General features: G+C 35.3%; 1 protein-coding gene across 1 annotated transcript in view; it reads right to left on the bottom strand.

Annotated features, from left to right (window-relative positions):
* Positions 1-16,604, bottom strand: part of LOC104499558 (chromosome unknown open reading frame, human CXorf22) — a gene marked incomplete at its 5' end in the record, with an annotated part of 44,183 nt that overhangs the window by 25,490 nt on the left and 2,089 nt on the right. Inside the window, 17 exon segments of the mRNA XM_010143079.1 lie at positions 562-639; positions 1,832-1,963; positions 3,342-3,464; positions 4,575-4,705; positions 5,729-5,789; positions 5,821-5,977; positions 6,630-6,846; positions 7,320-7,416; positions 7,522-7,711; positions 9,161-9,313; positions 9,826-10,045; positions 12,080-12,266; positions 12,968-13,203; positions 13,526-13,636; positions 14,530-14,701; positions 15,203-15,431; positions 15,774-15,912. Coding sequence (XP_010141381.1) covers positions 562-639; positions 1,832-1,963; positions 3,342-3,464; positions 4,575-4,705; positions 5,729-5,789; positions 5,821-5,977; positions 6,630-6,846; positions 7,320-7,416; positions 7,522-7,711; positions 9,161-9,313; positions 9,826-10,045; positions 12,080-12,266; positions 12,968-13,203; positions 13,526-13,636; positions 14,530-14,701; positions 15,203-15,431; positions 15,774-15,912 — 2,633 coding nt within the window.

Below are 16,604 nucleotides of genomic sequence, written 5' to 3'. Positions count from 1 at the left end.
ATAAGTTTATAAGAAGAGAAAAAAAAAAAAGGGGGGGGGGGGGGAGTTAAACACTGTTAACTCAAGTTTATAACTGAACACAATGTGAAAAATATAATTGTCCGAAGATTCACAATTTGTAACACAATAACAGTCTTGCTTAATGAATTGTCTTGCATAATGCTTATCTTTAAAAATCTTTTCAGGACACAAAATGCAACAGTTGAGAACTCAGTAAGTCCAGTTACACCATCAGGAGAGGTTTCGTCATTCAGTGAAGAGGCCAGTGGATTCCTTTCCCCCTTAGTGCCTTTTTTTCCATAACTACCTTAAAGAAATCCTCTCTCTTTTCACATACATTTTCCAGATTGTCAAGTTCAAAAGCTAAAACTGTCAGCTATCATTCAGTGCAACTGGTATACGCACATTTCTTTTCTTAAGTTCTCTTCGATAATTTTCTCAGCAAGTTATTACAGGAAGAAAGAACAAAACACATGAATCAAGGACAAGCCATTTTGACAACCAAATAATAAAAAAGCCCACGACCAATCTTACCAATTATTACAATTTCTTCATACTTACCACATCAATGTTTATTTCAGGGTTCTCTACAAATCCACCAATCCTAAGCACTAGCACTCCTGAATTTCGTACTGCTACCTAAATGAATGGACGACAGTGTGATTGTTGACAAAGTCATTTTAACTTAACTATGTTACCAAATCTTGTCATATGAAAAAAAGGGGTTTTTTTAAAAAAAAACTACCCCACAGATAGACGTTCAGCATAATTTGTAATGAAAATATGAAAATAACTCTGCCCTTATAATATAATGCAATTTTGTTATGAAAATACAAAAAGTTGGAGAAAATGCCTTCATTTCTCAGAACACATCTACAGATTCCTGTGAGAAGAACCAATCATGCTTCTGCAGCATACCATACCCGGGACACTCATAGCTGTTAGTTAAAAACCAAGCAAAACCAAACCAAACCAACAAAGTTTTAAAAAAGACCAGTTTTCTGCAGCCAAAAATATTGTTGCAGGAGGCTGTATCACTAGAACGAGGTTTTCTGCAACAGGAGAAAACAGCCTGAATAGGTTGGAGCTCTTCAGCAGCTATGGGAATTGGGAAGCATACTACAACACAAATCTCTTGACAGAGTTGCTGGTACAAAGCAGACACTATTGTTCTGAGCAATGCTAAATATGTTTTAGAAGTGGAAAAAAGAAATGGATAATAGGTTCAGCAAGCGTAAGATCGGCAGTTTCAGAAGACAGAGTCCAGAACTAAGAGTCATAAAAGGTAGAAAAGATCAGCACCACAATAGCATCTTTTTTATCCATTCTCACAAATCTGACCAAGAACAAGTTCAGGAAGCAGCCATGCAGTAAACAAAATAGAATTAGATGTTTATTGTATTCCTATTATCAAATCAAGTCCACTACTAAACTCATCTCTGAGATGACCACAAAAAGAAGTCAAGAAATTAAAGACACTGCAGTATTCCAGTATTACTCCTCTACAGATCATAAAAACTGCAGATATGTCTACGTGATATTCTGAAGACAATCACACATTAGCTTCAACAGCTGGCCAGTGGTATTATATGAATCGGCTCAAACTGAGAGGCTGTTTTGATACTTCAGAGCAGGACAGCGACAAAATAACAGAATAGGTTATAGCAGCCATCATCTGCTGTAAGAAAAACTTTCTTCTTTTTTGTTTTGTTTCTTAAAAAGCATTACAACACTAGAGATAAATTCAAAGGACGTTTAAATGTACACACTTCTCCGCACATAAGCACACAACATAACACTCAAAAGACAAAGTTCTTCCAGTTTTGAGTACCTTCACTCTGGTATCAAAGCTCATTTTTGCATTTGGAGTGAAACAGATTCTGAGATCAGCACGGCCTCCCACAGGTAACACCCCTTCAGAAGGGGTGATCCTCATTTCAGGCAGTGGGTTTGAATCAAGAACCTTCAAAACACAAACATGAAACATTAATGACACTGAAAAAGTTGTGGGTTTTCTTTTTTCAAATAGCATATATCTATCATGAATATTTTATATTCTTACAAGGAGAACCTTCATATTGGACTTAGAAGTTTGGAGTAAAAATACACGAAAACAAAATAAAGTTTCCAAAACATGGTAACTGTCAGTTCCTACTACTGGACACAACTGTGAATTTTTGCACACCAAATGAAAATTTCACATTCTGGTTGTCAGGTTGTTTTCTTGAAGTTCTTAAAATTAAGATTTGCTATCTAGCAAGTCTCTAGACTATTCTACAAAGCATTTTTTTAGTGACAGACAAATTCATCACACAGTAAGAAGATGGGACACAGGATCCCAACACTGTAAAGCTCAGTAGTAGTAATACTGGGAGTACATAGTTTACTAACAATTAGTAAAGACAAAATAGAATTTGTTCTCCCCTTCTAATGCACTCTAAACAGATAACTTGTTAAAGTACAGCAACATAAGTGATAATGATCAAGAGTAACCAGCCATGTCTTGGCTTAAGAGTAATCGTGGAGGCTTAAAAGGCTGGGTATGCTTGTTTGTCTGTCTTATTGATTATGCTGATTTTTTCTTTCAGGCCCGCCCTCCAAGACTGTAATAGTAAGTAAAAGTAACAAGTAATAGTATTTGTTAATACAATGCTCAATTAATAAAGAGAAATAAGGCACAAATCAAAGTAAATTACTCAAGTTTCTTAGTACTATAATAATGTAGTAACAAAAATTCTGAGAATTTTAACGAAAATTATTTTGCTTCCCTAAATAAATACAGCAAATTACTCTGTGATCAGGAGAGCTAATGAGGTTAGGTTTCCTACTCACTCATGTATTATGTCTTTATCCCCTCTGACATCCATCTCATCTCTTACCCAATTCAGCACACAGCCTATCTTCCTCTCAGCTGTTAGTCCGGCAATCACATTTGCAGTGACTGTACGCATCTATGACTGGGCAGCCGGTACGAACAGGATGACTAGCCAGTTTTCATGTTGACACTCAACATATAAAGACATCCAAGCTGTAAGTGCTTTTTCACAAGGTACACCAGTATGGAGTTCTACCCTCGCCACTGGTTCTCAGGAAACTTCCAGAATCTTTTAGAGTATTACCGCTTTGCTTGCCTCTCAGTCCCTCTACCGACCAATCCAAATTCAACAGAGGAACAAAACTCCTATCCACATAAATCCTGTTTCTTCAGAAAACGAAAACAAAAACTTCAGACGGTACATATCTAATAATGGAATCACAAAACGGTAACATGATCTGATACAATGAACTCCCTTCTCCCCCACCCCAAGAAATTAAGAACCTTACAATTAGTTTTAGCTTACTTGGAAGTACGCGTGATTGTATCCTATGTTTTGAAGAATGGCTGTCTTACAAGTAGATAAGCCCACTGGGCTATGACTGAAGGGTATCTTTTGTTGCATAAACTGAACTTTAGTGGTACCAAGCTATTAATAAAGAAGAAAAAACAAGCAACCTGAATATCATATTACTAAGCACAAACAAATAATTCAGCCTCATTTTCTTTTCATTACATAATGAGTTAATATACTTCTGGAAATGCATAAATTGGAAGTATTCAAATAGACAAACACAGTGTAAATGCAATACAAGATTTACACAATATATTGAACTTATCTAGATTCGAAGCGAACAGACACAACCTCGGAGAAATTTCTGGGCTAATTTCAAGACAAATAAAAATATTTAATTAAATTTAACAGCACAAGCTCCATGATTATTTTTTAATCCTTAATGTGTGATCAGGACAAGATACCTCAGAGTTTTTAATAGCAGTGCAAATGTCAACATTTAATTTACACACATCCTGGTTTACATACAGCAACTTCCAAGGCTTCAAAGGAAGAAAAAGAAAAGAAAAAAAGCTATTGGGGTGAAAATAAAAAAGTTTCTTTTTTTTTAAAAAAAAAGGCACATCAAAAAGAAGGGAAAAGTTTTCTTGGCTCCCAAAACAGAAGTTCTAGAGCGTACAGCCAGTAGAATATGGCAGGGAAGAAAAAAAGAGTCTGTCTCCTTCATGGTCCCTCGTATGTAACATAAGATAACAAACGATTAACCTGAACTGAATTTCACTGTTTAGAAGTCTATCCAGAACATTGCTTTTCAAATTATCAAATACAATGTTCAAACAACAATACAAAATTGTGTTACAGCCCACTGTTACCTCGAAGCTCTAAAACATGCCTTCCCACATGCACCTTTATTTTTATCCCTTTAATATTTATCTGAAGAATTAATGAACCACCTGTCAACCTTTATTTGGTTAAACTAAGTAAGCCAAGAAGAGCAAGTAGTACTTAATGCACAGGGACAATTAAGTTGTAGTGCCAAAGGAATTGGCGAAAAAGTGGCAAATTGTCTTTGTCTTGCCTTCTCCATCATGTCTTTGGAGCAACATTCTTTGTCAAGCATGTCAATTAGAAGCCATAAATTAAAATATTTTTTGGAATACATGATAATCGAAATATATTTAAGAAGTTACTTGTTTAAGAAAGTCACACATTTTGCCTCTCTAAATTTGTTGTATGCATTGTTACCTTTGCAAAACATTTCAACTTAATTGTGTTTCCTTTACGCACACGCAAGATGAATTCTCCTTCTTCTGGAGAGTTGAACCCTGGATGCCATACAACTTCACACTCCAGATCTCTATAGGCCTCCACAAAGCCTAAATAAATGTGCATAATTTACACATTACAGCAAACACATGTGCAATTACAAAATTATATTGTATAATTAGAAATCACATAAGCATATTAAAGTGAAATGACCTTCTGTTAGTGAAGAGTAAGTCTACATTTCAAAGGTGTTGAACAATGTGCTGAATTAAGTAAAATTAGTTCCTGAACTCTCATGACAATCGCATAATCTGTTTATTAGTATCCTGCAGTAAAACATACGCAAAGTGAACTGTTTTATTTTACCCATGAATGACTCAAACCGTCAACATTTTAAAAAAATCCAAGAACAGACTGTCTTTCTTTTGAATAACATCTTTGGGAAAGACTATATATGTTTTCTGGCTTGCGACTGAGTCTGAACTCATAGCAGCAGAAATATCTTTTCTCAGGAATCTGAGCACACCAAGTTCCTCACCCAGCCAAATCTTGTTTGAGCTGTGTAATGCCAATTCAGTCAGCAATCAGTTCTTTACTTACGGAGCTCCAACATACCTGTGAAGAACACTTACCTTTCAAAGGAAATAAGGTAAAAACTAACATCTTACACGTATCTAACAAATATTGATCCATAACACAAGAGGAAACTAATCCCAGATTGAACTCAATTTGGGTCACTCACACTGTCTGCATCATTTTCTTAGCAGCTTCATTCATACAGTACTTTTGGAAAATTTCCTATCCTGATCACCTGTATGATATTGCTAACTGCCATTAAATTGCTGCCTCACTTTTGAAACATCAGCAACCTGTACTGAGAAAAAGGGTTAGGTATGCGCTGCTGGCTGAACATAAAAACAACAAACTGAACCGAATATGCACTCAAGATAGGGCTCACACGGGGAGCACTGTTGTGGTTATCGCCACTCTGATCTGACACCACTTTCAGAGCACACTGATATTGACTCGAATCTTAAAAAATACAGTTTACAGCATCAGTTGAATGTTCCTCTTATTTCACATTATTGACATTTAAGATACATGCACACACACACTGCACTTGCATAGTATACCTCTGACTGGCTGTATAGAAAACGCAGTTCCTCGATCTGTAATTACAGGTTTCCAAGTAAATTCAGCCGGATGGTTGGTTTCTGGGATTGTGTACCCTGACAGTTGTTCTAAATTCTGTCTCTGCTAGGTAGCCAGGAATAGGTTTTAAAAACAGTTCCCTTGCAGACAGCTCAAGTTCAGCACATACTGCTTTTGCAACTACCAGAACATGCCCAAAGTGTTGGTTGTTTATCATGTAGGTGAAAGATCTGTAACACACACACACAAAAAAAGTATTTCTCAATATTTTTCTGCATTTATTGAGTAGTCAAATTTATGTGAAACATTAACAAGAAAATAACATAATGAACAATTGAGTGTGATCATACAGTTAAGACTGATAAAAGAAAGCAATTTATAATTGTTTTGCATACAACTTAAATCATCCCAAAGGATGATCAACCTCTTGCAGACATTTTAACAGCATTACTAAAGTGAGAGTGCCATCTCCATAGCAGAAGATTAAAAAATAGTTTCCCTATGCATTTAGCCATGAGCTGCATCAGATCTGAGAAAATTGTAGTGGTGCAACACTATGCTGGAAAGAGCACAGCATTTCCCATCAAATTTCTCCTAAGAAATACACTATATAGCAAACTTTTTTCCCCTGGTATACTTGTGGCTGTATGGGCTTTTAACAGAAGACTTTATTGGGTTTTTTTAAACCTTAAGAAATATTACTGTATTACTATACAGCAAAAAAGTAAAACTGCATTAATTATTGCAGTATCACCATTAATGAGTGTACATCATTAACACTTCTCATAATTACATTGAGTTTAAACCAGTCATATTAATTTTTTTATTTATTCTACTACTGGAAAGAAAATACGTTAAACAAGACAAATACAAGAGATTTACCTTTTGAACATTCCAAGAGTTTTTGTCTCAAATACAATGGGAATGTGAGTCTTTGTGAGAGGAGGTACCACCTGAGACAACGGACTCGTCTGCTGTAATTCATCAATTTCAATTTCAATTTGTATCCATATATGAGCTAACAAGTTATTGATGATGTGCAGTTTTCTGACTGTTGTAGAATATACACAAACATCACCGAAATCTATAGTAGAAGGACCTGGGAAATATATATATATATATAAACAACTTCAACATCAAAAAGTAAAAGTTAATGGAAGGAAACAAAACTCCTAAAACATTATGATCAAAACATTTTACGACTTCTGTTCATTCCCAGAAACATTCTGAACACTCCTATGAATCTTGCTGATACTAATACTGGTCCATATACTATCCAATGACAAGGCATAAGGGTATAAGCAGCCCTCGTGCTATGCTGAATTAATTTCTCTATAACAGGCTGCAGCACAAGCTTTCTTTAAAGGAAGCTCTCCTTCTACATGTTCATACCTAACCATATCTCAGAATTTTCTGAGGAGCACACAGCTTTAGTTAAACAGGACTGTAGATATCAAGCTGCCACCAGATTAAGCTATTTTCCATTTAAGGTGAACAATAATGAACATAATACAATAAATAAGTGCTTTTATGAGAACTACATGCATTTAGTAACCAAATGAAAAACCTTACCAATGAGTATTTGATGAAGCTGCTTTGATGTCAGCGTTAGTCTACAGTCTTCCTTCTCTTGGGTAGAAGATGGCATAGCACTAAGCCCACTCGAAATCTGTGATAAGCACAAGACATCTTCTCAGAGCAGGATCAAAATTCTTATGCTTTTTTAAATGGTAAACACACTGCGCTTACATTACTACTCAAGCATTTAACTTACTTCTTTGATCGAAGATTTAGAACCAATTGCTGCCAATTTCCTACTAGTTAATAGGCAATTCTCATCCAAAGGAATCATTTTGGACTGTAGCTTCTCCTCACGAAGTTCTGAGATTGAGAGCTTTGGTGACAGAAGCCCTTCAGCTGGTTTAAGGCCTATGTTCACAGAATTATTATAAATATAAAACTGCCTATAGGGGAGAGGAAAAAAATAAAGAATATGGAAATCTAGAAGTTTTAGCATTGCGTGTTCAAAACATTAAACTATTTAAGATTTTTGACATAACAAGTAATACTTTTAAGCAGGAATATCTCATTATAAAAAAAACCATCAAGTATAGACTTGAAAAGTCTTCTATTGTATTGCTTAGACAAGGATTAGTATCTGTTATGCATTCGTGACAATTGCTTAGCTAAACAGGTTGCAAGTATTATGGCTACCAAATTATAATTATTATATCATGTCTAAAATACCCTCTAAAAAACAATTAACTTGTAAAGTCAAGCACTTATAAGTTATTGAATGCCAAGATTACAGAGGATGCTTTAATTCTATATGTCTGAACTGCACTACATATAGTCTAATTTTCAGAGCAATTAACTTTTCTTGGTCAGATTTCAACTAGAATAAATCAATTTCACCTGCAACCAAGAGAGCTGAAACTTCCAGAGATTTTACACAGATGTTTTGTATCAAGTATTCAGAAAATTATTATTAATGTTTGACAGTAACAGTAAAATTCATCTCTCAACTGAAATTTTCCTTTCTGTTCTTGCTCCTCACGCAATATACCTCGAATACATGCATTACGGTCATACAAACAACAGTTCACCCACTAAATACCAGTTCCTTTCAAGAAAGCCATACATCACGTCCACGTACAACAAAACAAACCCAGCTCTGCAGGCCTGGTCTCAATCACGCTGTATATACACAGAACAAGATAAACTGAGATTGCAAGAATAATATGCTGGCATTATCAGTTTTTCAGTTTCGAATCTCACAAACTTTACACTCTTTAGGTATTACTTCTCCTCCTTTAGAGTCTTCACAGGCTTTTTTCTTTTTTTTAATAAAACTTTTTAAAGCAGCACAGCTGTCAGTTCTACTTTTCCATTATTTTGCTTCACAGCATACCAACCCAACACAGAAATTCATGAAGTGAGAATTTACTATAAGGCTAGAATACAATACAATCCTTTAATCTTACCTGTTTCATTCCACAAATTATCTGAATCCATCACTTTGGGTAGCTAGGCCCACTAGTTGTAAATACATACAATTTATTGTATAAAAAGAAAAGAGAATCCAACACAATGTTACATTTTTTCCTATTAAGCATAACCAACTCTTCTTAAAACCTGGCATCTTATTTTAAGTTCTTTCTAAGTTTAATTTCAAGTTCCATGCCTCTGTGCCCACTTTTTATACAGGAAGTCACCTCCAAGCATCTAAATGAACACTTGAACAAAATGGATTTTGAATGCATTATAAAGGAAGGTCCCAAGACCATATGCATTTATTTCAGCATGGGACATATTTAAGTATATGATTGGTGCCACTAAGTTAATTGTGCACATATACAAATATATTTTTTATGAGCCTGAAGTATTCATTTATCCTTTAAACAAAGTCTTACCTCGCAGCATCTTTCTGTAAACGACGCTGTCTTAAACTAGAAATGTAGTCTGCATAGTATTCCTTCTGTGCTTCCTTTGACAGTTGTTCACTCTCAGTATAAGAAAATTCAGGGTCCATATAATTATATCTCTCAGTCTTTGTGAAAATAGTCCTAAATATTTAAAGAAAATTGTAGTTTCGCTACAAGCATAAAAAGATTCTGGGACTTGTTAGAATGAAAAAATACTGATTTTGCTGCATATCTATTTAATTGCAAACATTCCTTTTATCACAGGTGATTATTAATATTTGACCTTGTAAAGGTGACCATAAAAATGAAATATGAAAACCCTTATAGCTATATTTGTAGCTTCACATAAGAAAAGCAACTCCAGAAATTTATGTGCAGGAGGCTCAAGGTTACGCAGAATGCAATGAATTTTAAAATCTTTGAATTGGCAAATGAAGCTGAAAGTACTTAGCGTGATTAAAATATTGGGAATGTGTACTGCAGGGCATAGTAATTTGTGGAATATTTATACCTAGAAAAGTGATTAATGCAGCCTAAAAAAAAAAAAAAAAAAAACCCACACCAGAAAACTGTCATATGAGTAACCGATCTCGATCTACTACGCATTATACACCAACGGGTGGCTTTAAATATTACATTCACATAGTTTTTACCTGTACTTTTTATTCCATTCACCAGGCCTAATGCTGGCGGCGCGGTCATTAGGGAAGGCTGTAAGTGCATCACCCTTACAATTCCTGTTTATCCGGTGAGTATGAATTTGTGTTTGGGTTGATTTAAGCATTGCCACAGGTGCTGTATCAGTGCACTGTCCCGTGCCATCAAACTGTGCTACAAACTGTCCAGTTGCATTGGAAATCATTGGTGTTATACCTTCAAATCCAAATAAAACACATTACACACACTTACTCTAATACTTTATAAACAAAACTGAAAGTATTAGAAAAATATTTCTTAATTTGTGCCGGTCCACCCAGCAGCACCATAATCAGTCACCCATCCCATTATGTCTTCCTCAGACAAGAGGGAAGAAGGCATTCGGACCATACTAAAAGCCATCTGCCTTCCCTGACCTAGATCACAAGCAAATATCAGAGCCCAAACCACTACTATCATATGCCCAGCCATGACGCCTTCCTTGCCTTGCTCATGCACACCTCCTTTGTAGTGTTTGATCTGTGGGTTCCTTTTGCATGTTGAAACCCCTTCTAATTTCAGCTCCAAGTTCCAGATGTTGTTAATGACACATGCTCTGTGCAGGGCACATCTGTAAGGATTGCCTTTCAAAGGACCTTTTCACTTCTAGTAGAAACTGGCTTTGGCATCTTCTTTTTTTTTTTTTTTTTTTTTTTTTTTACAAAGAACTCCCAAGCTACCACAACTAAAGAGAGGGCTCAGATATTTTGCACTCTAGTTTTAGAAAAGCATATATACAATAAAGAGAAAAATTATGGCAGAAACCAGGTCATGTGTTTGCTCACCTCTCCCTACAGAAACATACACATTTAAGACAGCTCTATAAATAAGTAAATTCATTCAACTGTCCCATCCTCGCTCACCTGCAAAAAAATTGATTCATTAAACTAAACATATCATTTTTGCCTGCTTTAGCCTTACTTTACTCTAAAATAGCTAAAAAAAAAAAAAAACAACCCAAACCCTACTTTCCATCCTCCAAACTATAAGAGAGATTAAAACTTCCACTGCCCGGGGGGCACAGTTTGCAAGAAGCTTCCAGTCTCCTCTCCCCTCCACCAAGTACAGAGAGACACATACTCATCCACAGGGACTGGGAGAAGAGAACAGGAAGATACACCTATGTAAGTATCTGCAAAAACTCACTTTCCTTCCACACTTCAATGAAGCTTAAAAGCAAAATACCGACATCAGTAGCCTATAGAACACAGAAACCTCTATAAACCTGCAAACAGGAGCAGAACAGGGACATTAGTTGAGCCGACGGTAGACAAGAGCGTTTAGAAAACCTGACAACACTCGAATACTACATTAAATCTTTGATCCACAGAAACATATTTTAATTGTGTTTTTGAAGCAGAAAAACTGCAGGAGTTCTGGATTTCAACAATAACACCCAGAAACTGCAAAATTTCTCATTCTCATCAATTCTTGCCATAGACTTGAAACACCTTCCTGAAAGTCGCAGGAATGTCCAGTGGTTTATCAACCATTCTGATCCTTATAAAAAGAACAGCATTTCCATGACCTTCCACACAATACTCTTTTTGAAAAACCACGCATTGCCCTCCTGTTTGTCAATATCGAGGACATTTTCAAGAGGGCAGCAATCAGTTAAAGAATATTCAAGCTTCCTTCCTTATCTGCACAGGGAAAACAGATACACCGCTGCACAGGGGAGCCCTGCTGCACTAGTACTACCTGCCGATGCTGCAGCATACTTGATGCTAGAAAAATCCACATTTCCAACAACTGGTTTTAAATCCAGCAATAGGCTGAGTCAAATCTGCTGTAAAATAGTTGTTCGTGGAAACTTTCCATCAACAAATACCTTGTCATCTTTCCTAACTTCTTTCTGTGCTTTATGCATCTCTCTACTTACAACTGGAACATATTGGCACTGTGTGATGGCATTGCTGCCAAAAACAGAAGCCCTTATTTCCTGTTTTTTAGAAGTTAAAAATCATGTGATGAAAATTTATGCTTTAATAGTTAGATTTTTCTTAAAATATGAGGGCATTTTCACTATTATTTCAGCCATTGTTTTATGCTCTTACGGGTATATGTCATACAACTAAGCATTTCCTCAACTAACCAAAACATTATTTTCTTAAAAATAACCTGAAAATAGCTTAAAATCTTTATTTTTAAATGTTAAAAATGTATTTTTAAAACATTTTATCACTGTCACTTATCTTTCTAGCATCTTACCAGGATTAATTTTGAATAGAATGGTTTTTTGTTTAGATTTGCACACACCAATAAAGCTCAAATATCTTTGGTGAAAGGATTCTGTCTTCAAAAGTTGTAAATTATTTTTCTCTAGTCCTGTACCAATGATATCAACAACTTGCTTCATTTTAAATGTTCCTATTTGATGTGGAGAAAATGAAAACATCACATCCTGGAAAAGAAAAGTTATTATGAGACATCTGGGGCAGGAAAGCAAACAGAAAAGTTTCATGTAATTCTCTGAGTCATTTCTCTCCACACTTACTTCTACGACAGGTGTTCAAAACTGGACTTTAGAATACGCCCACCGCTACACACAAAGTGGCAGAATAGGGAAATATAAAACTGCTACATATTAGAGCATCAAAGTCTCGCTTGCTCATTTCCGGGACAAATTGTTCTCTCCTGTGACCAGAGCTACAGGTTTACGAAATTATAAATGCTCCATATTTGACTTAAATTTGGCAAAATATCCTCCATTAAAAGAAATGTTGTCTTACTTGAATATTTGTGATTTACAGGAAAAACAAATAGGATCCTGCAAAGATTTGTGTATAAAACAAATCTTTTCAAGTCAGTAAAACGTAAAACAATTTTAATCCAAAAAAAAGGCGGGGGGGGGGGGGAGCTGAGTTTCTTTAGTACTGCAATTACTTTTTCCAAATTTAAAACAATTGTTGCTTCCTGGAGTACAGGAAAGAACATTAAAAGACCCTACATAAGCAGGAAAAAATTATATATTTGGCTGTACTTAAACATAAATAGTACTGAAATGAAATCGCCCTGATTTACTTTCAAGAAATTCCACTGCTGACCACTGTAAAGTAATCTGCTTATCTACACATTCTAAGAGAAAGAGATAGTTACCTTTGCAGAGTTTTTTTTAATTTTTCCCTTTTCAGGAGAAATATTAAAGTGAGCAGTCTTGCGGAAGCTGAATGTTACTGGAAGGGAATCGGATTCATTTCTGAGTGTGCATAGAACTTTTGTTTGTTCACCCAAGAAACAATCCATAAACTTAATAACTGGTCCTGGATTAAAAGTTAACATGACAGGAAGCCCAGAACCTGTCAAAGCTAACTCCATGTGATGAGGATGATTCACTGCATTAGACAAACACAAAAAATGAAACAGATAAAAAAAATCATACACCTATTATCTTACAAACAGAAAAGTCACACTGTAGTTGTATGGTTGCAAGAACAAAATACAGTAATACAACATGATTTATAAAGAGCTTTTGTGGCTAAAGCATTAAAAATGTAAGTTACAATGATTTATTTGCATTAATATAAATAAGAGCAACACAGGTTTCCCAAAAATGGCTAAGATGAAGAAATTTAAAACAAAAATTGAAGAAAACAAGATATACTGTTTTGTCATCTATAAACTTCTGATGGTCACTATACATTTCTGATAACATACTTGTGATTGTTGTGTCATCGTCACTGAAGGCCTGCAGACAGCCATCTCTATTTCCAACAGCTTCGAATCTTAGAAACAGGACGTAATCTTGTCTCAGTGACGAGCCATCCACTCCAAAGTGCGTTCTAAATTTTCTGTAAGAACCACAATCTCCAATTACAAGACGGGCAAAAAACCAAACCACCAGACCCCAAGCCACAAAAAAAAAAAAAAAAAATTCAAGGTTTATTTTTCATCATCTAGTCTGGCTTCTCTGCTGTTGGATACAGCTTGAACAAATGATCTTTATACTTCCTTTCAGAAAATGGAACAGTAACAAATTTATGCCCAACAATATCAGTATGCTTATTATACTACTCACGTGATATATTTTTAGTCTACAAGTTGCCTAAGCTAATATTACATGCATAATAATCACTTGTAATTAGAGGTTAAGAAAGGGAAAATGGCAAGAGTGCATTTTTCTTTTTCTTTTCCTTATCTGAGGAAGAAATGTTCCTTTATGCTTACTCTTTTTTTAATGGAATGGAAGCTCTTCAAAATGTTTCAGTCTCTTGGTGATGAAATATATATATATTCTTCCATAATGCTGCACATATACTATCTCTTTATCAAATAAATACGCAGTCATTAAAAAGGCGCTAATTTGACACTGCAGAACTCTCTCAACAATCTTTAGATTACACTTATTTAATGGCAGCTGCAATTAGTTCCCTTGGCAAAACCTAATAAAATCCTTGTTCTCACAAAACAAGCTGAACCAATTCTTGGTTCAAATACCTCCTTAATGTATTATAAAATGTCTCGCAGATAATTGCTTCATTGAGAAAACATTGTTTTCTCATCTGTAGTACTACACCAAGCAATTTATTTTAACACACATAAATACGTAAGTCATTCAGAAAAGAATTTGCAGACACATTAACATAAAATTCTCTTTTACTAACACAGCTCTTTACAGAATAGTTTAGACCAATCAACTTGTGTGTGTGTCTGATTTGGACCACTCACTCACTTTGGACTAAAGCACAATGTAATCAAAGATTTCGCATAAGGTAGCAGTGTTCCTTGACTGGGAATGCACAGGATCAAGGTGGAAACATCTACATCTCTTGTCCTATTTTTGAGTCTTAAGTCTTGTAGAGCAGCATCTGCACTCCTCTGAAGATCTGTCCCCTAAAAAAAAAATTAAAATGTAGAATATTTCAGCCTGTTCTGCTTCCCCTTTTATGTTTGGGTTTTTTTGGTTTGGTTTTTTTTTTCCCCTTCCCCTTTCGCATCTTTCACAACAAGTAGAAAGACGTAAGTAATAGAACTGACATAGTTATATATTATATGGCTAATTAACCAATTTTTAAACATCAATTTCATGTCAATGTTTTGAACTCCCTTTTTTAAAGGGAAAACAGCAAAACAAAACCACACCCAAGGAACGCACCTACCATTGTTAAGGTTATGATGTCACAGAGCGAACAGAAATATCTGAAAATCTTAATTGCAAGGTTAAATTACAGTAAAAAAATTGCTGGTTGGACAGAAGTTTCAGAAAGCCTGTTTGTCAGGAAACAGTATGGTAGAGTAAACACCAGTAGAAGATGAAGGTTGAGAAACAAAAAACGCAAAAGCAGAAATTAAAACAAATGTTCAATTATAATCAAAATCAGAACAGTTTTTTACCAGCTCTCCTCCAATGGCATTGTCTTCCAGAACTGCTATCCAGTCCACACACTCAGGACTTTCATTGTATAAATAGATTTGTTCAGTCTTTGAAGACCCAAAGTAAACCGGTCCGAAGTTAATGCATTCCAATACATTTCCACATGACACTCCTAGAATTTTGAGAACTTGTTCAACCACAACAGCTTTGATCCATACTTCAGTGCAGCCACGACCTTCCAACTCCACTCTGTCAGTAAAAGAAGCAAGCAGCAATAGGTAATGGAAAAGTAAACAGTTTGGTTTATATTCGAACCTATACAAAACTGAGCATTTAAATCACTGGCAAAATAAGGACAGGGTGGGGGGAGAGGAGAGAGATTTTACCGACACAGCCAGGCACACAATTTTCGCATCACTGTTCTGTAGAGATAATATAATGATAAAATTAATTTAACAAAAATAAATGTGGAAGACAGCAACTGACACCTAGGAGCTTAACGTCTTTAGATAAACATTCATAATAAAGACTAGAATTAAGAACAGATGAAAAATAATTGATAGAGCTGGATTTCTCAAGTCATACACTCACTTTATCACTTCTTTGATGATTCTGGGTACATCCGTGCAGATATCCACTTTAATTGTCTCTACAGATTTCGGCTCTACCACTCCACTGGTAGGTTCTAAGTTAAGCAGGACAACCCCATCATACGATATTTCAAATGTACCTGAAAAACAGAATACACAGAATGTTACACAACACGAGGTTTTAGATTTATATTCTTCTATTACACATTTGGAATTACAAAGCACATAATGCAACTATTCACAAGCAATACATTTTCCTATGCGAGCAGGAAATATGTTAATCTTTTTCAAAACTATTTCTAACACAGAGTAGACCATTATTTCCAGGGTTTCTTTAAATAGCACACTCACATGTCCAACGCCACTTTGCAAGTTGTTAATTATAACAGAAAAGATACATTCCAAACAAAAGTGACTATATCATAAAGCACCTGTAAGTAACATTTTGTAAGTTATGGACTATTTTACAGACATCTCTAGGCAATTAACACAGCCAGAAAGCTAAGAGTACATTGCACATAGCAAGAGTTTTCATGATTTGGTATGTATACAATACAGTTTCTTGCAGAAAAGAACAGTTAATATTTCTAGGTTATAAACATATTTTTTAAAATGTGAAAAAATATTAAACATGTATTTAACCAGCAGCACTAATTACCTGCCATTATACCACAGATAGCAAGAATTTGTTTCATATGTTGTAGGAAATTTGCACTGTTTGACGTCAGAGAACAGATAATGCTGATATGAGAAGGGAAGCAGAACAAATGACTCGTTTTGTGTATGGGACGACATGTGAAACGCAATCCTTGAGCCACAGGCCAGCACACCA

The sequence above is a fragment of the Buceros rhinoceros genome, unplaced genomic scaffold (assembly GCF_000710305.1).
Source record: "Buceros rhinoceros silvestris isolate BGI_N320 unplaced genomic scaffold, ASM71030v1 scaffold24379, whole genome shotgun sequence".
In the NCBI taxonomy this organism is placed as follows: domain Eukaryota; kingdom Metazoa; phylum Chordata; class Aves; order Bucerotiformes; family Bucerotidae; genus Buceros; species Buceros rhinoceros.
The sequence above is the reverse complement of the archived record's forward strand: the minus strand, read 5'-3'. Positions and strand labels throughout refer to the sequence as shown.